Consider the following 22,531-nt stretch of genomic DNA (forward strand, 5'->3'; position numbering starts at 1 on the left):
AAATATTGCAGACATGTTTAAGTCTTTCAAATGTAGCTCTCTTTGGGGAAGAGAGGTTAACTAAACTACAGAAGAGGTTTATGCTTGTGGCTTGTAGGGAAAGTCTATGCATTTGTTTTGAGGGTTACACACTAGAGTGTATTTTTGTTATTTTAAATATTTGACTATCAATGAAATTAAGGAAATACACAGAAAGGAAAATGTATTAGTGAAGCATATCAGACGCAGAAAAAGAATGATCTCTTCTCCGTTCAGTGCAAATTGTTTATTTTGCTTATCCTTCTCTGTGTGTGCAAACCTTATGTTAAGGTGATAGGAGAAATTACCCTGAGGAGAGAATGCCTATTCCTGCTCCATCAATACCCCGACAGCCACCTCCTGCACCACGTGTAGAGAAGAAACCAGAATCTAAAAATGTGGATGATATACTGAAGGCACCTGGACGAGAGAGTAGGCCAGAGAGAGTAAGTCTGGACATTTTGAGGCAATAGAATGTATCAGAAATGTGTGAGACATTTACTGTGTATAGCCAAAGGCTGTTAAAATCAGTTACAAAGAGCATAAAACATAAATCAAGGAAACATGTGTGTGAGTTGGTTGCTGTTAAGTTTTCAGTGGGATGTTGAGCCCTCTCTGACATACAGAGCCACTCTAGCACTATCTTCCTGTATATCTTATCCAGTATCTTCCTGTATTTTCCCTGTTTACCTGTACTTGGTTTCTTCAGTCACGTGTCCTTGACTCTGTGATCTCCTTAAATGTTCTTATGTTCTTATGACTGCCTTTTTTTCTGACACATCTTCAAGGCCATATTCTAACTGGCTTCTATCTAAATTACCCAAACCATTATCCTTCAGTGATGAGTCAACCCAAAACAGATGCCTTGGTCTACTTATCAGTTTTGAAAACTGTTTAAAAATTAAGCAATCATAGTCTGGTTCCATCTCCATTCTAGTGAAATCTTTCACTTTCATACCATGTTAACTTACTCTGAAATGTTCCCTAGGGTCTAACAAGTTCCATTCTTTCATCTCAGGACCACCATCTCATGCACACATTGAGACGCCCCCTCCACACGTGACAAAACGGTGTGTGCCTGCCCCCGCCCCCCCGCCGACTGGTTTCTGCCTTCCCCAGGCCCTGGGGAGAGCAGCAGCCAGCCTCCAGGGATGCACTGGGCGGGGGCGGTGCTCTGCCCCCCTGCAGCCAGGCTTCTGCCATCCCCAGAGTCTGGGGAGAGCAGGAGTCGAGCCAGCCTCCACGGACTTGCTTTTAAAAGCACAGAGGGCAGGGCTCCAGGGCGGGACCCTGCCCCCTGAGCCTTGCCCTCCTGGGCTCCCTGCAGCCTGGCTTCTGCCCTTCCCAGAGCCTGGGGAGAGCAGGAGCTGAGCCAACCTCCAGAGACTTGGCTCCTGCTCTCCTTAGGCTCTGGGGAGGGCAGAAGCTGGGCTGTAGGGAGCCCAGGGGCAGGGCCATGCCCCCCAAACCCCGCACCCGTGTTTTCTCCGGGTGCCATTTTCCCTTCATACGCCTCTGCCCATCACTCTAGATTCCTAAGAATCAGCTTGCACTGCCAACCCCAGAAGGATATCTTTGGCACAAGAGGATGTTGTTTTGATATCTGTAGGACAGGTCCATTCTAGGGGATTACTTCAGTGCTCCTCAGCCTTCATTCTTCCTGACAACTGAGGAGTCTCAAAAATGCAATTGTTAATTTTTCAAGCCAGAAACCTTAGCATCAAGGTGATAAATGTGTACCTCGAAAGCCAAGACCTTGTTACTATAAGCACACACCTACAACTTCTGTCTGTAGTGTGCAGTATATTGGATAGTCCACATCACCTTGATATCTTCCTGACAGATGGCTGGATTTGTGTTTCGATACCCAAGTCATTTACTTGGAACTATGCTTTCAGAAAAGTGAGAGAGACATCATATAGTTTCCTCCAGTTAAACTCACACAGTTTCTCAACTCACTTCTTATCTCTTTGCAAACAATTTGTTGCTATGGCTGCGATGTTTCCTTACTTGGGTCTCTTTCTCACAGAAGAGCCCAGCTATAGCACATCAAAAGAGAACAACGCTGTGCATTTTGTACTCATTACTCCCACTTGATAGATAGCCTGCCTTTCATTTGTGCTGTCTTTTGTTCTAGATCGTCATTATCATGAGAGGATTGCCTGGCAGTGGGAAGACACATGTGGCTAAGCTCATCAGGGTGGGTAGTAAAATGACCTGTTCTCACTTTATTCTGCACAATTCAGTTGAGTTGTACCTTGGTCTCATCCATCTGTTTGCGAATTTTAATTTCTTAACCATTCAGTGCACCCAGGGAGATGTATAATCTGTGTCTTCTTGGTGAAAGCAAAGTTTAGATTTCGAAGTCCTGCTAATACTGCTGACTCAAGCACATTGGATGCCTCTTCCATTACTATAGTATTATGGTGTTAAGCGACCCTGATGGTGTTTCCAGATAGTTCATGGATCATACCTCTTTCATCAGCCTTCCTGCCAGCATGGGCCACTTTGGGCCATGCTGGCAGGGAAGGCTGATGGGAAATCTCTGTAGTCCATGAAGATCTGAGCTGCTTTATTAGCTTCAGCCACCACTGCTGTGATAGTATAATACTTTGGCAGGTGTCAGCTAAAATAAAGAGTTGGAAGTAGAATTCTCTCTTACTAATGCATTAGTCAAGGCTTTCTGTGTTCATAGCAGAAGTGCATGTTCCATTCTTGTGTTTCCTTTCCAGGATAAAGAAGTTGAATGTGGAGGAGCTGCTCCCAGAGTCCTCAGCCTGGATGACTATTTTATCACTGAAATAGAAAAAGAAGAACGAGACCCAGATACAAAGAAAAGGGTGAAAAAGAAGGTACTCTTGATGCCTTTTCCCTTGTGACTGAACTTCTCCCAAGGAGGAGTGGAGAAATGCAAAAGTATTCTCAAGAGCATCAGTGGTGGAGTGGTTTAGAGCAGGTGCGCTCTAATCTGGAGGAACCAGGTTTGATTCCCCGCTCTGCTGCTTGAGCTGTGGCCCGCTGTCAGTCTAGGGGTCATATCTAGCCCACATGTTTATCCTATGAAATTTAAATTAAGATGCAGTAAAAAATTTGCCCACAGTTTTATTTGAAGGAAAAGGAAAAGGAAAATTTTGCAAGAGATATTTTGCAAGAGACATTTTAAAGCAGTTTCTCTTGAAAATTTGTATATAGTAGACTGTGTGGCTAATCACATTGTGTTCCATATTTACGAAGCCTTCCGTGCTAGTTGGTAAATCATTGATGAACACATTTATTTGGAGAAATATTCTACTGGCCCCCCACAGACTGTTGTCAGAGGAGAGTGACCCTTGAGTGTAGAAAACGATCACTTCTGTCTTAGGCCACATTAACAGAATGTTACAGTCTTGATCGAACATTGCAGGGAAAGTAGACAAGACCCTGGTTTAAACATCATACCAGAAAGGCAACAGAACTCCCACACAGGACTTTGCACCTGCTCAGTGTCTCACTCCTCCCGTGTGGTAGTGGTTAGAGTGCTGGACTAGATGTTGAGAAGCCCAAGTTGAAATTCTCCCTCTTGCATACATCTCACTAGCCCAGCTTTTGACAATCATTGCCTCAGTTTAATCATCTCACAGAGTTGTGATAACGTGGAGGTGGGAACCGCTGAAGCCACCCTGAGCTCCTTGGAGAAAGGGCGGAATAAAATCATGCTAGATTTTGTAAAGAACTGAAACAGGTCTGTGCCAACAATTTTCAAACAGCCATGCAAGCCTAGTAAGCAAACCAGCCGGCCCAACACTTGCCTGGGCTACCGGTCTCTGGTGTCCTTAGTCGTCATGGGATAGTAGGAGCTGGAAACCCACTCTTTTAGGAAGGAGGCTTGTTCTCGTTTTGCCTAATGTGCTGTTTTCTGGAGCAGGTTTTGGAGTATGAATATGAAGCTGATATGGAAGAGGTCTACCGTGCCAGCATGTTCAAAACCTTCAAAAAGACTTTGGATGATGGGTTTTTCCCTTTCATTATCCTTGATGCCATCAATGACAAAGTGCGTCACTTTGATCAGTTGTGGAGTGCTGCAAAAACAAAAGGGTTTGAGGTAAACTTCCTTAGATAACCTTTTCAGTGGTTAGCTCCTCTAAAATGACCCAGGATGTGCCTGAGCTGGAAATAGCCAAGGGAAAGCCAGGCCTCAAGTCCCTGCAGAATCTAAGGCCAAAATAGTTAGGGAGGTCCAGTAGCAGTTGACCCAAACGTCAAGTTATTACTTGCCTCACTAGCTAACCACAGATGCTGGACGTTAGCCCAGAAGGAAAGGCGTAAACCAGTCTATTACAAAGGCTCAGAAATATAGGCCTGACATATGTTGGCAGGCCTTGACAGGAAGAACAGATGGACTGAGGAGACTGTGAATGTTATTGTTCTGCCCCCCTTTTCTCTCTGCAGCTTAGAGTGGCAGCACAGCTAGTGTTTACTTCAGACAGATGACCAGGCAACTCTGTGCCTAGCAAACTTTGCTCTAACACAGTGGTTCTCAACCTTCCTAATGCCATGACCCTTTAATACAGTTCCTCATGTTGTGGTGACCCCCAACCCTAACATTTATCCATTTTACAGATGGAGAACACTGATGCAGAGAGTCTTAGGTGACCCCTGTGAAAGGGTCGTTTGACCCCAAAGGGGTCCCAACCCCCAGGTTGAGAACCACTGCTCTAACAAAAGTGAGCTGTTGATAGGGGGTGCTGTTTTTTGTTGAACTATTGTTAACTGTGTCCAAGGGCATTGCTAGAAAATGCTAGAGACCGAAGTATAAAGGGGGCACCACTACACAGAGACTCAAGTTCCCAGTGGACGTCCAAATTTGACATTGTTCCTCCTTCAGCCTTTCTTGTTCTGTCTTAGTTTGTACATCTGCCAGTATGCTCACAACCTCTCCTTAGTCTTAGGCCAACAAGCAGATCTCTCCTTAGGCCTGGGCAGCAGATGTGCTTACCATATTTTCTTGCCTCTTGTGCATTCTAGGTCTACATAGCTGAAATAAGTGCAGACAACCAGACCTGTTGCAAGAGAAACGTCCATGGACGCAAGCTCAGAGAAATCAGCAGGGTAACTCCACAAAGTTACAGAACTACAGATACTGCTGCAATTGATTTTCTCAGGGCTGACATAAGAGGTTGTTTTAAGAAGATTCCCATTCTAAGGATGTTTGTGAATTTATTTTAGTAGTCACGGGGTAGGGCGGTTTATAAATCGAAACAATAAATAAAAGCCAGCATGGTGTACTGGCTAGCACAGTCTAAGACTGGGAGACATTCTCTGCCATAAAAATTTGCTTGGGCCAGTTACCCTTCACCAGTGATGTAGCACCAAGGGGGCAGGGGGGAGGGTGTGACGCACCAGGCATGCGCCAGTGGGGGGTTGCAGGCCGCACGTGTGCCCCGGGCACAGTTCCCCCTCGCTCTTCGCAGCATAACTGATCTCACAGGATGGTTATTGTAAAGATAAAATGGAAGGGGGAGAATGCTTTTGTAAGGAATTTTGGGTCCCCATTGGGAAGAAAAGCGGGTTATAAATTAAATATCTAAATAAATTAATATTATTTATCAGCTACAAATATTTAACCAACTTCTGTCATAATGGGCCCTGTTTTTATTTGGAAGATATTGCTGTAATGCATGCAGAGTAATAACAGTTTTTACCAGCATTTAACAGACACATTGGAAACTATGGGTTAGATTTGTGTTTCTTGTAAAACCTTAATGCACCTATACTCAGGAAAACAATAAACTTTTCTGACTAAACCCAACATTTTTCTTTAGAAATTACCTAATATAGAAAAACTCTTTCCATTCCCATTCTTCCATTTCTCAGATGGCTGATTATTGGGAGATGGCCCCCCGTCACATGATACGTTTAGACATTCGTTCTCTGCTACAAGATGCTGCTATCGAAGAGGTGAGATTTGTAAGAAGCAAAAATGTATAGGGCTAGTCATTATATGTGACTGAACAGAAGCAGTTGATTTTACAACTGTAGAAGAAAATTTATTACTAATGCAGTGTTCGACTACAGACTGAGGAGTTAATTGTTTAGTGGCATTATAATCAAAAAAATACTAGAGGAATTCATTACTCCTGAGTCTACCAAAGTACTCCTTTGATCAAACTTCTAAACAAGTACTCATAGTCTGCCTTCAATGAGGAAGATGCCAGCCACAGATGTAAGCGAAACATCAGGAGAAAATGCTACTAGAACACGACCAAACAGCTCGGAAACCACACAACACCCCAAGGAAGGCATTACTTGGAAAGAAAATCTACTTGCCATGGCCTTATAGTCTTGTCATGCATTCTTGCTGCTTTTTTTTAATACTTCAAAGTATATTGGAGCATACAGATGTACAGATAAAATGCTGCTTGAATGCTTCACACCTGGATTTTGATGTTAGAAGCTGCTGGAAGAACCAGGCAAAGAACAAAAGTTCGGCAAAGGAACTGCTGCCTGGTAACTCTTGGCTTCTAATGTCCTGAGGCATCATTGTTTACTTCATTCTAGTAACCTCTGAGGGAGAAACATGAGCCTTAGCTTTCAGGAAGAGAGATATCTCTAATATGAATAAAATGTTTAGTTATCAGACAGAGATGACAATGTTTGCAGTCTGTGTTCTTTCCCAGTAGGGGCCACTAAATTTGGATCCCAAGGAGCTGTGATGTACATTTCATATACTCTTCCGTGTATAAACTTCAGAAAACACATACTTCCATATGATACAGGCACAAATGTTTCTGGCAATATTATCTTGTATCAAACTATGAAGGTCAGAAAGCTTCAGTGTCCTTAAAGCGGAGGGCAATTCCCTAAGCATGTACATTGCAGTCCACTAAGCATCCTGAAATTTTGTTCCTTCAGTGTCAGCAAATCCTAAGGGACAGCATAGTGGGGGGGGGGGGGGGGGAGGGGGTTTATGCAGTGAGACTGGGAAACCAACAAAAGCTGCACTTAAGCCTTTTGAATGTTCATGCCTGGATACAGGCAATTAATCTGCTTGAGGTTTTTTCTATTGTCTTGTGTTGTAAAGTACAGAAGTGTTGTAAAGCACAGAATGGAAATTCTTCCATTTTGCAGCAAACATATATAAAATTTGATAGAATTATCATTTGACATTTCATTTGTGCTAAAGAATGTGCGTGAATGAAGTATGCAAACTGCAAAAGTACAATCCATTTCTGTCAAACAAAACAAGGAAAACACAATATGAGCTGTAAACAACAGCAATTCAAGCCATGCTAATATGCCACAAGAAGGAAATGGATTAATTGTTGTTGCTTAAAATTCACTCATTTCTGTGACAAAAGACCTAAAAAACAAAGCTGTAGAAAGGGAAAACTTGTTCTGTATGCTGAATCAGTACTGTTGAGTTAATGCCATTGTTTTTTTCTTATGAGTCTGTTATTTTAATTCAGAGCTGCAGTGACAGTTTCATGAGCAGGTATTGCAGTTTGCTATAATCATATAACTATGTGTTACTTAGGTGGAGATGGAGGATTTTGATGCCAACATTGAAGACCAGAAAGAAGACAAGAAAGATGCAGATGAAGAAGAGAGTGAACTGGTAGGAAATACATCAGCCACCCAGAGCAACAAATGTATTTTCTTACAGGGCACTAATAGGAACTGTGTCTGTCCTAACCCCTTACCCCATCACCACCACATACAGCAGTGTAGGAGCACTGGATATGTAAGAGTTTCTTAGCATTTTTGAGCAATCTTCAGACCGAGAGTCTTAGTCACTTAGTCTTTGCTGAAAGCACTGAAGTGGTATTCACTGTGGATAGACGTTATAAGCTTGATAAAATTGGCAAAACAACCCAGGAATTTTAAAAACTATAGTTCAGTTCCTTGGAAGAGGTCGGTTCTGAAATATTTTCAGGTTGGGAATGGAGACGTTTCTTTTTAAATACTGAATGTAGAAAAAGAGTTTTTCTAGAGACTGCTCTTGATTGAACAGACCTGTAGTTCCACTACAAATAAAATCTGCTTTAGAAGGCTTTGGTGGGAGGGGGTCTTTATTTTCATTCAGCTGGTAGGAGTGTAGTCAGCAAAGATCTTGTTCCTTATCCAGCTCAGAAAACAGAAGCAACATGACAGCTCTGTCAGAGAGGCATTTGACTTCTCTTTTGACTTGGAATCAAAGACAGCTTTCATTCCATATGTCCATGCATGGAACATTGATCTGTGCCTTTTATTATCTGCCTCCGCTCTTGACTTTTTAGACTGGAGAGAAGGGAGAATTTGGATATATTTAATCTCAGTGCTTCATGCTGGCACATGGTTCTCCGGCCCATTCTCAAATGATCACTACTGACCCACCCTCACTATCTTTGTTGCGTAGGTGCAACGAGTTCTTTCAAGAGCTCCTTTATTCTTCATGTCACATTTTCTGGCTTGGAGATTGCTTTGGGAACAATAGCGACTTCAGAGACTGGACACATTCTGTTTGTGAGAAGAGACCAGATGCTACCCAGGTGCATCAGAGGTTGCAGTGAAGACAAAGCCAGCCAGAGAGAGAGGAGGCAGTTGCCTCCATGTTCTTTAAAGTCCCTCTGGGACAGGAAAGCAGCTGGAAGAGAATGTGGGTTAAAGCCGAAGATAGCTGCTCCACTGAGTTTGGGTTCAGCAAACTCCAAGAAAGGTGGCAAGGCCTAGGATATTGCAGTCTGTCAAGGGAGGCAGCCTGCAGGACATAGTGACAAAAAACTCTAACAAGGGATCTTCCAAGGCTGCTTCAGACTTGATTTCTTGTTTCTGAACAGAAAGGAGAATGTTCTCACTACTTCTAGTCCCCAACAGATTTGTTCATCCATGGGCTGAAGCATCCTCCTAACTCAAACCGTGCATTACAGAGAGGGTGGAGTGGAGGTCAACTGGAAATCCAGATAAGAATTCTCCCCATGGAGATCTGTAAGGTTTTCCAACCTAAATCTATGAATCCAGTTTTTGATTCTTCAGGAGGGAAGAGTTGAAGGACTGAGGAATGGGCAGGGTCCCTTGTAATCTGGTTTTAAAAAGAACACTGTGGAGATTCTCAGAGAATGCATACTTCACACCTTTGCATCAGCTTAAAAATCTGCAGTGGTAATTCCAAGGGAATGGTGGGAACAAGATGCTTCAGGATCATGAGGGAAAATGCACTTGGTCAAAGAGCTGCAGCTACAATTGATGGCATCACTTACAATCGATGCATGTGACCCACTGAGATTATCTGGAGAAATGCATGCCTAAAATACTGGCATGTGAGTTTCAACCATGACCCCATCCTCAGGTGCATAGTCAAGCAAATCCACGTGGAAAGTGAGGAAGGAAAGAAGGAAAGAAGGAAAGAAAAGCAACCTTGCTCATTCAAGAAGATGGCTGTCATATTCATAACCCCTTTCATTTCCAGCAAAAGCAGGAACAAACCTGGAGGGACTGCTGTTAAGCCTGAGTGCAAATAACAGCACCAGCTATGGAAATCCACAGCCCCATACAGTTGTGTCCTAAGGAGAGCATGATTGCCTTGTGCCCTGGAGGTAAACCCCATGTTATTGGACAGACTTGTTGTGTCTTCCATAAATACATCAAGCAAAAAACATCAAATAGTTGTTTTTCAGGAAACAGAAGCTAACAAGGTAGATTCATAGCTCTAAAAATCTCTTTTCCCAAGTGAGCCAGTTTCCAAAATAAATGGGAAGTGAAAAACGGTTTCTGAACTTAAAGCCAACACCCCCTCCCAAAAAAAGAATACTGAATGGAAGCTGTTGAAGGTCAATCAGAGGAGGAGCTCATCAGTCTCATGTTGACTGCTTTGACTATTCTAACTGAATTACCAGGTGTTTTTCAAGGAGAACAGAGATGTTTCAAGAAATAATTGAGAAGTGGGGGCCCATGTTCTTGGACCAGTTTGCCACTTGGCCAACAGCAAGGACAGCTACTCATGAGATTGGGAAGGCAAGGTGAAAACTACTATGCCACTGAAGTGCCTTCCTTGGACTTTGGCTGGAAGGATCTAAGCATGTGATGATCCTGGTTTCCTCAGATTGACAACCGAGTTCATGTTACTCTTAATGTGCCTTTGATAAACTTTGGACTGCCAGGACTCTCATCCAGTGCATGTAATTTAATTTGAGTTGTTTTAACTATTAGATTTTATTGTGTTTTATTCATTGTGCTCCGTCCAGAGCCCTTTGGGGGTGGGCAGGGTTTTTTTTAACCTAACAAATAAATAAATAAATAAATTGCTTGAGTGTCTGTTGCTGGCAGAAGTGCAACAACAGCAACTGGGGTTGAAAGGGTATGCCTGGCACTGATTGGTCAGCACCATGTTGGACTCTTGTGAAGCATCCAACAGCTGCTGTGACTGCCAGTGCTGTATGGGAAGCATTTCAGAAATATAAATGTGCAAGCCCATCTCTTCAGCAGATGCCTTGGTTCATCTGCAACAGGGGAGGAAAAAATGTCTGAACCTAGCAATTATAAAACAACCCTCTGTAGAGTTGCCTGCATTGATGCAGAATCCCCCATTTCAAAAGTTTAATACATCACAGCAAGTGAAGCTTTAATGTCACTCAAATCCATCACAATTTTAAAGTTCCCAACTTCTCTACTTCGGCAAAAGCATCTTTCAGAACTTGGTTGGGTGAAACATTTCTAGTTAGTAAGCCTTGTTTGTCCCTTGTTTTTCCAGCTTTTTTGAAAGAGATTTATGCTATTAAAAAAAAAGAATGTGAAAAGACCATTGGAATATCTGCTTTTTTAATAAGAGTGTAACTTGCATTGACTGTATAATGAATATAATAAATAATGATATATATATATATAATGAATATTATATATGTCATTTTTATCTCAAACTTCTAGGAGACATATTTATGTTAAGGGAAAACACAGGAAGTTTCCATGTCTAGAAGCAGCTATTTTAACTTTTTTTTTTACCATCAAGTCAAATTTTATTTATGGAAACCCCTGGTGGGGTTTTCAAGGCAAGAGATGTTCAGAGGTGGTTTCCCATTGCCTGCCTTGTGTCAGGCCCCTGGTATTCCTTGGTGGTCTCCGATCCAAATACTTGCCAGAGTCAAGGTTGAGAATGTGTGACTGTCCCAAGGTCACCCAGCAAATTTCCATGGCACAGCAGGAATTCAAGCCTAGGTTTCCTCTGCGCTATGCTGGCTCTAATTTAATTTGTAGCGTTTATGTTATTGTAAGGAAAGGCAACCGTGAAAAAACTGAACAAGATTCTTGAGTGTAAGGAAGTTTCAATGAAGACCAAGATCCAGATAATTTATACTGTAATATTCCCCATTACTATATGGATGAAAAAGTTGTACAATAAAGAAAGCCGCCAGCATGAAAATTGATTAATTTGAAATGTTGTAAGAGAGTTTTATGGATACCATTAACCACCAAAAAGACAAATACATGAGTTTTAAATCAAATCACATCTGAACTCTTCCTAGAAGTGAAAATGACTGTTGAACCTATCGTACTTTGATCCCATCATGAAAAGGTGAGACTTGCTAGAAAATACAATAATACTAGGAAAAAACTCTCTCAGCCCCATTTTCCTCACAGGGTGTCTGTAGTGGAGAAAGGAAAGCAAGAAGTCGATGAGCCACTGTGAGATGCCTTGCAGTTGAGAAAAGTGGGGTATAAATGCAAAATTATAAAAAACTGAAAATTCAGAAGTTGAAGGCAGTAGGAAAAGAAGAAGACCCAACATGGGTTGACTCGATTAAGGAAGCCGCAGCCCTCAGTTTGCATGTCCTGAATAAAGCTATTACTGAGAGGACATTTTAGATCTCATTAATTGATAGAAGCAGCTAGATAGCACATAAAACACAAACATCGTTGCATGTTAGTATACTGGTGCTGGTTCTTCCTTGTGTTCCCTTTCTAGGTTTTGGTACCAAAATGTTTTACTGAGTAGGCCTACCATTGTCCAGAAGTGGGGGTTGCAACTGAATGTATATGCACAGTGAAGTATGTACCATCAAAAGCAGAACATAGAAGAATCAAGATACCCGTCAGAAGACCAAGATCAGACATTCAAATTATCTTCGCTTTGAGTAAGCAGTAGGCTCTAGTGGCTAAGGCATCCATACCCAGCATCATCAAGTGGATTATGAAAAGCATTATCTAAAAATGGATGTTACTTCCTTCAGAGGAATATCTGTACAGAGCTGTAACTCAAGTCTCACACGTCTCCACAGATGCCTCCATTGGACTTGATCTGTACAAATAGTGATATAGGATGCGACATTATTCCCTTTTTGGCCCACTCTTAGGATGTGGCTACTGTTGCTGTGCAGCTGCTCTCTTACCAGCTGAATGAGAAAGAAGCTGGACTTGCTATGAGATTCTTTTCTGTTCAACTGGTAGGAGATCAGTCTGGCTCAGCCTTGCAACTGCATTCGGTAAGGATGGGTCCTTGCAGAGATAAGAAAAACGCTCCCAGCAATGGCCATTCCTTCCGTCAATCCTCTCCCCTTTTTCAAGTTTTCGTGCCTAAAGGCTGGTTGAAATTTATGATACTTTAGAAACTGAACACATTTTTCCAGTATATGCTTCCAAACTCTGGAGGAATTGTTCCCCAACGGAGTGTCAAGCTTGCAGGCCATGCCTTCTGGGATTCTGTTCATCCTCTGCTGATTGCTAGATATCTCGGACTTATTTTCCTGTCAAGGTATTCTTTTTCCCCAAGATAAGTTTCTGCCCCAGAATGAAGACAGTGTCGTTTAGATAAATGAAAATTAGAGAACAAAAATTCAAGATTTTTTAAAGATTAATCACAAAACATAACATAGCCCCTTTCACCTGGATGGAACATTAGTGTTCATTTCCTAGAAGGGAATCTTTTTGTAAAAACAAAGGATTCTTAGGAAACTTTCTGGCTGTACTTCTGGGGGTGGTGGGGTGTATAAACCTGAACCTTGTGCATTTAGGATCTCTGAACAAAGGTTCTATCCTGTTGTACAAGACCATATTTACTAATTATGATCTTGAAGCTTACTATTACAGTAGATTTCATTTCTCATACTTTCTGTGTCAGAGGAGTGTGCAGTAGTGATGGACAGAAGTAATTAACTACAGTATTTACAGAAAATGGTCAGATATGCCAAAGTAGGAAAGCTTGATGGTTCACTGATTTATGTAATGAAAAAATGCCGTATATAACAAATGCTTGCTCGGATACAGAAGACAACAAACCACCATTGTTGAACAGCCTGTTTAGTATGCCGGTTTTACAATGAGGCATGGTGAAATGGTGGCCTCTGTCAGCAGATTTCAAGGAATGGAGGCTACAGTTGCCTTGGAGCAAGATACGAATGCAGCAACAAAAAGGGGAGCAATTTTTGGATCCTAATATAGTGGAGCTAAAAAATGTTGGTATTCCTAGTTTCTTGGATTTCAAATACTGGTATGGTATTCAGATCCGGGTTTTATTCAGGATTCCAATATTTTTGGCTTCATTATTTCTTATGGGGAATTTTTCAGGAAGGGGGGTGTTTTTAAAGGTACTGGCCGCAAACTTGCAGGGGAGCTTTAAAAAAACCTCCTCTCCTTTTCAAGTCAGTTGGACCAAGGTGGCCTATTCTGTGGGCCCCTGAAGAAGGTGCCCCCAGACATGTTCCATTGTTTCCAAGGAGGAGGAAAATGTAAAAAATGTACAATGTGCAGGCCCCTAAAAACATCGTTGGAAGCAATTGCGAATCCTAACCAATGTAAAATGCAAGAATCCAAACCCATAAAACCGCAAGAATCAAAAACTATGTAAAATGGAAGAGTCAATAACTGAATAAAATGCAAGAATCTGAAACCAAGTAAAACCAGAGACTCTCAATGTAAAAACATGAGAATCCACAAAACCCCACAAACCCAACACAAACCAACTCCAGCAAAGAACGAAACTAAAAAACAAAAAAACCCCTCTTGAAATGGACAAAATCCTACCTAGAGCAGCCTGGCAAGCCGATACCAAGTCCCTGGAAACAGAGGGACACAAGGGGAAAAGAAAAAAATAGTCCTGGGAGCAAATTCTGGCTCCCCAGATTCCCAGTTAATTCCAGTTATTTTTAGAATCCATTTTTAGGTGTCCTGAATTTTTAGGTAAGATATTTCCCAAATATATTTTCAGATCAAGGATATCCAAACTCATGTTCCTAAAGAAATGAGAGTAAAGGAAGTTCTGTTATGCAAGTGTGGTTTGCAGGTGCTGCTTAAAGGTGCCTGGGTCATAAGGAAGCCATCTGCTTCAGCTCCTGGGGGAGGTGGCATGAACCTCAGACAGCAGCCCTTTTGAACCACCATGGCCTGTACGGCAAGCAGAATCTGAATAGAAAACTTCTGCTGATATTTGGCTGTAATACACCGCAGGTGATGTCACTGTGTTCAGTTTGCAGTTTGTTACATTTTGGCAACTTGTTGGGGTTGGAAGGTCAGATGACTTATTCTTAAAACGGTCCTGTTGGAAGTCATTTTTAATTGAAAGTTGTTGGAAGAAATCCAGCTAACTGAATCAACAGTTTATTTTTTAACTATATTGTATACTTTGTACCCTCCCCATCAAAATCAATCCACTGTTAGGTCAGATTTATATTACTAATATTCTCTTCTTTCCTTCTTTTTTTCCTTTTTTTTTTGCTCAAAGACAAATGGGTACTTTGGTGGTGTTTTTATCTTTGTATTGTGCTATATATGTGATAACCCATGCAAAACATGAGTCCTTTTAAATGGTTAATATATTTAATAAGTATCACTTTCTTCTTTTAAGGCATTTACTCTTATATTAGTAAAACTATTAGGATTCTGGTCAAGACAGTATCCCAAGTCTTTGTGCAGTTGTATCACCTATTAAATTATTGTCATGCTTATGACATCTGTATATCTAATAGCGACACGTCACCGTCATCTGCAGATACCTGAATCCACAGATTGGGATCACACTACTAAACATATTCTTTTGCAAAATTTTGGTACTCTCCATATTTGCAGAAAAATCTGAAAACTTAAAAAAAATTGTGGGGTCAAATTTTTCCTAGTTTAAAAAATAGCATTGCCTACACTTACACAGATAATGCTCTTACCTTTTGTGCTGACCGTCACCATCATAGGACTCCATTCTGGGCCCAGGTTCAGTGGCAACTGCCACATCAGTCCATTTGGGAATTGGTAGTGGCGGGCACCAGGAATGGCTCTGGGCCTGGTGGCTATAGTGACAATGCCTGGGAGCAGCTCTGAACCCAGAGCAGTTCCCAACATCCTCCACTACAGCAGCCGGGAGTGAATAGTGGGACCTGGAGCCATGTTGGGGGGAAGAAATAGCGCCCCCTCCACCATGAGTCTCATGGGCCTCCCACTTGTTCAATATAGTAATGTTCAAAAGAAAAGTGAAAGTGACAAAGAACTGACCTGACTAGCAAGGCACCATGTTAAACCCAGTTAAATGAACATTTTGTTACACGATTAATGTCAGATTATAACATCCATGCTTTTGGTACGGATTTGCCCAAGTGAGGACCAGACAACATATTGCATGGAGTGCTGTGTAAATTTTCTCCGTTTTTAATGTGAAATAGCCACAGGAGACTGAAAATCAGAACTAAAGGGATAGGTGGGTATGTAATAGATTGACAAATGCCTAAGGGCAGGTGATTTGGAGAAGAAAAACAGCCAACCTTAAAGAGGTTGAGCATGTACTTCTCCCCTGCCCCTCTGTTATTCTGGAATCCACAGCTCCTAGCAGATTGCTTTTAAAAAATCAAGCCCAGTTATCTACAAATCTGTAACACTGCTGAAGCTAAGCTAGGGTGGACTAGAGTCAGGACTTGGATAGCAGATTACTGTAATATAAAATTTTGTTTTTAAATTGAGGGCACAGTTGCATGGTGAGCTTGATGTAATTATACAAAATTGCGCTGAGTAAGATTATATTAACTCATAAACCAAAAATATGGGGAAGTGTTTACTTACAGAGTACTGAAATGCCTAAATTGGATCAAAATACAAGTGTTACAGATTAATTTGAGACAGCCTGTTCACAAAGTATGCCAGTAAATGTTTGCATGATGATAGGGCTTTGTTTGTTCATTTAATGGATCTGAATGTTTAATGGATCTTCTTCTTGTTTGTTTAATGGATCTGACTTTCACCCAGATCCATTAAGAGGTAATGCAACTTCGTCTCTTGCTGGTTGGGGCATCACCCTCCTACATTCACAATTCCCCTTTCTGATTCAGGAGCTAGGGTCATGTGTGTTTTAAGTCTGTTTAAAAGCTTAAGTCATGTTAATCAACTGGGGTTATGTGTGTAACCCTGGCTGTTTTACATGTTCTACACTTGGTCAGAACAAGGGTTTTTTTAAGCGTTTGTGGTGAGTTCACATGTTATGTGTTGCATTGATAATTGTTCCCCTTAATCATAACACTTTATTTAAACTGGCAAATGTTTAAAACTGAACCTGCACACAGTTCTTACCTTTCACTGATATACTTGCTTTGTACATACTGATTTTTTTAGTTTCTTTAACATAAGTATCTAGTGAAGTCTGACCGTCAGCCCCAACCCACCAGCACTTCTGGCAAATGGGCCAGTGGGGTGAGCAGACTGGGAGGTGGCACCACCTGGCCCCCAACCCAGAAGAGAGGCTGACCATTTCAAGCTGCGTGGCATCAGTGCAGGGAGGGGCAGGGCAGGTGTTCCCAGGGGTGGCACACGGACTCATGACACTGAAAGGGTGGCGTAAGTCCATTGAGCCTCATGGAGGACTTTCAGCTGGCCGGAGAGCTTTTTGTTTTTCACAGCACCACCTGAAAGCCTTCTCAAGGTGGCAGGGTAGCAGCACTGCGTCCCAGCACCTCAAGCTGCTCAACTTCCAGTGATTTATACTAATAAGAGGATCTCCATGGCAGAACAATTATTTGCATCTGTATTCGTGGAAAATATTCTGGGCAGGATCCAAAGAACAATTCCTCAAACCTTGCAGCTTCTGCACTCCTCTTCCCAGCAGAGCTCTCCAGTCTGTTCCACACCCCCTCTAAAAAGTTGGGGCTCTCATGCGTAGCATGTGGAATTACAGTTGTGGAGTTGGGAACCTGGAGAGCCCTAGTCCATCCACGCTTTGGCATGTACATGGGTCTCTTTGCATCATTTACCAAAGCTGAATCTTGTATGTAGCAAAAATCAGGTATATTGAGGAATATGACAGCTTTACATGTGTGTATAATTGTTGCCTGGAAAATGCTTCAGGAGCTCTTTGTTATTGTGCCAAATGAATGTATGAAAGTTTATAGTGTTTTACACTTAAGATCTTTTCTTTCCTTTCACAATTCAGAAAGAAATGTTTGCAGTATTGTGCTGTTGTAATATGACGTGTCTGAGTATCTCTTTCGCTAATCCTTCGAGCTTCTCTCTGTATACGATTTAGGGTTACATTCCGAAAAGCAAATGGGAGATGGATACTTCTGAAGCAAAACTAGGTGGGTATTTTGTTTCTTTAAAAAAAGTAATCTGATAAAAGTACCTGCACAGCTTTTGTTTTCTCTCTGAAAGAGAGAACTATCTGTGCCTCAAGCAAAATAATATTAAATTATTGGTTTTGATATATCTGAAGGTATCCCTCAGAGAACTGTAACACATACTTTCTGTCTTCCGCAGTAAGAAGGGCACATATAATCAAGTGCTTCAAATTGTAGCTTTTTATATGGCTTGTGTGATGCAGTTATTTCTATAATGGTATTCCAATAAATGTGTTGTGGCCAAAAAAGAAGCATTTGCAGTGTGTTAATGATTGCTGCAGAGTTTGAAGAAGAAGAAGATGCCATCAAGTTACAACTAACTTATGGTGACCCCCTTTCTAGGCCTTTCTAGTCAAGAGGTGGTTTGCCATTGCCTTCCTCCACATAACAACTCAGTCTTCCTTGGTGGTCTGCCATCCAAGTATTGGGCGCATCCAACCCTGCCTAGCTTCCCAGTTCTGATCATCTCAGGCTAAGTTGGGCTATTTATGCTGCTGCAGAGTTTGCAAAATCAATATAATTAATATAACCACTGAGCCGGGTTGGGACAGCAGTCTATAAATTGAATAAATAAATAGATAAACAAACAATATGTATTACATTTAATTATAATATAATTAATCCATATGTGTTTTGTTAATGATATGTACTCATTAAGTGCTAATGATAATTTTACCTCCATTGTTCAGTATTATTTGTTTTGTCACGGCTAAGGGTAACAAGTGAACACTTTTTTGAAAAAGCACTATAATACTATTAGCTACTTTCCATAGCAAAATGTGCCCAGCAAAAATCAGGAGAAGTCAGTGCATGCAGTAATTCTGAACAATGGTGCTTGGGTTTGCTACCAGGGCCACGATGCTTCAGTTTCTGTTATTATATACTGATTTAAATCAGAGACATGTATATTTCCCCACTGGACCTAAGAGTGCTCCATCTCCTTACATATTATTTCTTGGGGTTGAATATATTTGAAGCACATCAACAGAAAGATGGATTTTTAAAGCATCCTATCTAATTGCTGTTCCTATATTTATATATGAAAATTATTACTTTGGATTGCATTTATTTAACAGTCTAGGTTGAATGTGTAAGTGTGTACAGAAGCTCTTGAAATATTCTGGATATTCTGGACTCTGGATATTCATACTTTAAACTGAATCCTGTTTGCATGCCCTAACAGTTTAGGGTACAGTAAGAGAAACTTTCTTTAATTCTTGCCGGGACCATTCGCAGTTTTTGTCAGCCCTTGACACCTGTTTTGTGGTGCTCTGTTGATGAGCTGCATGGATTTGTTAAATTGGCATATAATAAAACAGTATTTTAAGGAGAATATGTATATAATTATGCGCAGTAACTATGCAGCGTTGTTGCTTTCTCATGCAGCAGTTGTTCTGTCTAAATGCATAAGCCAAGAATCTGAAAGTTGAGTCACATGGTTTTATCCTACAATCAACCTAGACACATCATATGATTTTCCTGCTGCACATATTCTGTGTGATCATTTCAGCATCCTAGTTGGTCCCACAGACTTTCAGTTTCCTAGGATGCATAAACATCCAGAGACTCAGTGCTGGTGGCCAAGGTTGCTGATGTTCTCTCTGAAAGAGAGGCATGTGATCACCCCTTCATGAGCATATCCAAATATGCAGAACTATGGCAGATGGTGAGGCTGCACTCGCTGCTGCTTCCCATGTGGGTGAAGCAAAGAGGCACCTTGGAGAAAATGTTTCCTTTACTGTATGACTGGGTATTCCTGTGATTCCCAGCTACACTATTGGAGCAGACAATATATAATATTGGTTTGTATTGGAGCTCAAATGACACTGCAAATGACACGTAGGCAGTGACGGGACTGAAATAATTTAACAACCGGTTCCAGTGGTGGGATTCACATAATTTAACAACTGGTTGTTTACAAGCATCATTTTAACAACCGGTCTTCCGAAGTGGTGCGAACCTGCTGAATCCCACCACTGCATGTAGGTAAGTGTCTGTGAATCTGTGATTGGCTTCATTCACTTGGTATAGTGGTATGACTTGTTTTCATATGATTGCTATGAATTTACAGTATTTTTCTGAAATTGAGCCTGAGTCACTTCCAGCAGTAACATTTTTACAACAAGGAAGAAATGCTTACAGAAAATCACTAGTGACAACAAGGGATATTGTCCACCTTCTAAATTAAACCTGAAGCTTAGCTTATGTTTGAATGTTGTAAACTAAGCTAGCTACCCAGAGTCTTGCTCTGTGGCTGTTCTCGAATCAGTTGGTAAAATACCTCTCTCTATTACATTCCTGATTGAAAGAATTAAATAAGCTGTTGAACTTTGGGTGGTGATCTTTTCTCGTAACTTAGTAGAAACAGAGTTTTGTTATACTGGTGAGTCATTCTTTTGAATACTGTATACCTGCAGACTTCTTACATAGCTTATTTGAAACAAAGCAATTGTCTAGTTTGGGTCTTGTTTTGTTTTTAAAATAGCTTCTCTGCTGCCCTGCGCCTATCTCTGACATTCATTCTTGAAATAAATGCTTTCCTGCATTTGTTTCAAAGTTATTTCAAACCTCACGGAAACCAATGGATTCTATTAGGGATTAGATGTTTCTGTCAGTCAGTAGCTTCATAAGAATTATGTCTGTGCAAAATGACTGTTTATTCTGGGAGCTCTTTGCATCATAAGCTGTTCTTTGGTCCTTTTATAATTATTGAGGTGAGTATCCATTACATTTTGCAGGGTTTTAAGATGATCACAACATATTTTGAAAAACATAGTGAGGCAGGAATGAAACTTGGAAACAGTACAAGAAATCAGAACATAATAATATGAAGTAATTTGCTGAACAGAGATATTCTGCTTAAAGCTAACCCTTTTCTTTAATCCGAGCATTACACAGTCCTCATACACCATTCAATGCTTCTGAGCTGACGATATTAATATGTTAGTGATCTCAACTATGTGCTACTAGTTGAAGCTCTTATTTAGAATAATCTAACACTTAATCTGGGATTCAAAGGACCTTGTGCACAACAAAGTTTTTGTTCCCATACCACCCCTGTCACCCCTTATACATCCGCTCCCTTAACACCACCATGTGCTCCTTGAATCCTTTGGAGTGACGTTTGGCACTGTGAATGGCCTTCAGGTGGAATGAAAGGTTAATGATCTCTGAATGAAATTTCATTCTGTTCTACATCAGGATATTTTGATCCTATTTCTAGTTGTGTGGAGAGTTCCAAACTTTTTATGTAATTCCCATATCTGAGTATTTGCAAATCGCATCTTTCTGTGGAGCTGAAAAGGCCGCTTTGGATCAGAATATCAGTAATATTTAGATGATGCTTGTAAAAATACAATTAAAATGAACTGTTTACAATAGCAGCTATAGATAATTTAACACAAATCATCATTATGACTAAATGAAATTGACAACTCATTTGCCTTATTTGCAGTTATGAATGGGTATTGCTGTGAATTTATAAACTGCAGTTTCCATTGTCCTTTGATGTTAAATTACATACAGCTGCTATGCTTCAATTTTGCTACATTAAAAATGAATTTTCTGCAATATGGTAAATATGCAGTGTAATGTTTATGATTTGTGGGTCCTTCTTACAAATAGGAAGGAGACAGTCTGCTAATCATTAACAATCTGGTAGTCATTTAGTCTACATATAACCCTAAAATGCAGCGTTTTGCTCTTAAACATGGAACAATTATAAAAACTATGTAATGATTTGATTTTGTCTTCCACTTAATGTCATAAAACTCTTATAAGTTATGCAGATAGAAAGAAAGCGTTTGTAGTTCATGAAGTCCGTTTCACATATTCACATCAGTTCCAAGTTCACACGTCGTAATGTAAACCTGCTTTGTAATCACGAAATGTTTGAATGACATTGTAAAAGGAAAAGTGCCCACAGTGGAATGACAGATCAACCATGTTAATTCAACCAAAGAAAGAAGATGGTAAACTTGAGGGCACCCTCAGCCCTCCTTTGGCTAGTATTCTGCTCTACAGTCAATTAAGCTAACACAAGGCACGAAACATTTGCTTTTGACCATTAAACTGCTGGTAACCAAAGGGCTGGTTTTCAGAACATGTTCAAAATCACTACAGTTTACGAGCTCTGCCAAGATCATCCAAGTTGCGTTTCTCCCTCCTGCATACATATCTCACAAGGTTGATTCAAAAAGATGGCAGTGTATTTATCTGCATAGAGATTATTACCCTGCTGCAGATACCCAGGAATTTGCAGGTTTTGCTGCTATAGGATGCAATCGTGCTCCCTTCAGAGCATCTTGTTTGTATTCAGCATTGCACAAGTTTTCTTCTTTAACCCTAAGGCTGTGTGTTTGTTCTCAGACAAATTGGATGGGCTGCGAACTGGTGCTAAGCGGAAACGCGATTGGGAGGCAATTGCCAGCAGAATGGAGGATTACCTTCAGCTTCCAGATGACTATGATACCCGTGCTTCTGAACCTGGAAAGAAGAGGGTAATAAATATCATTTTGGGTTTAAAGTCTCAGGAAGACTTGCTTCAGAAGCATTTCACAGAGCAGCAGCAGCTGTCTAATTCAATCCATCTGTAAGGTCATTGCATTTCTTTCACTGTTCGTCGAGTTTCCATTTCTCTTACAAAACATTTTTGGAAGTGTGGTCTCCAGTCGTGAGTGGGTGGTAGATGAGAGCAAAGTTGGGGGGGGGGGGGAGCAAGGCTTAATAGTATGCTTGTGATGGCAAATCAAAAGATGTTGTTTGGCAAGAGAATGAAAAGAACAGTATCAAATCAATATCTAGTTGAGGGAAATGGGACACATTATGGGCTGAGATCACTATGGAAGTCTTCTAAATATAATTTTCCAAGGAACATCAATTCCATTTTAGGATCAATTTTTATTTCAAAATATTGTTTTGTTAACAGGTATTGTTACTCTAATTCATTTAATACACATTTGTAGTCATTGGTTTTCAGGGGG

At 40.8% G+C, this 22,531-nt stretch overlaps 1 protein-coding gene across 1 annotated transcript in view; it reads left to right on the forward strand.

The window, feature by feature from the left end:
• Nucleotides 1–22,531, forward strand: part of YLPM1 (YLP motif containing 1) — a 68,286-nt gene that overhangs the window by 40,143 nt on the left and 5,612 nt on the right. Inside the window, exons 12-20 of the mRNA XM_048484922.1 lie at nt 310–464; nt 2,156–2,218; nt 2,751–2,870; nt 3,923–4,099; nt 5,023–5,106; nt 5,872–5,955; nt 7,532–7,612; nt 17,459–17,510; nt 21,918–22,048. Coding sequence (XP_048340879.1) covers nt 310–464; nt 2,156–2,218; nt 2,751–2,870; nt 3,923–4,099; nt 5,023–5,106; nt 5,872–5,955; nt 7,532–7,612; nt 17,459–17,510; nt 21,918–22,048 — 947 coding nt within the window. The remainder of the gene's footprint in view (nt 1–309; nt 465–2,155; nt 2,219–2,750; nt 2,871–3,922; nt 4,100–5,022; nt 5,107–5,871; nt 5,956–7,531; nt 7,613–17,458; nt 17,511–21,917; nt 22,049–22,531) is intronic.

The sequence above is a fragment of the Sphaerodactylus townsendi genome, linkage group LG02 (assembly GCF_021028975.2).
Source record: "Sphaerodactylus townsendi isolate TG3544 linkage group LG02, MPM_Stown_v2.3, whole genome shotgun sequence".
Lineage (NCBI taxonomy): Eukaryota > Metazoa > Chordata > Lepidosauria > Squamata > Sphaerodactylidae > Sphaerodactylus > Sphaerodactylus townsendi.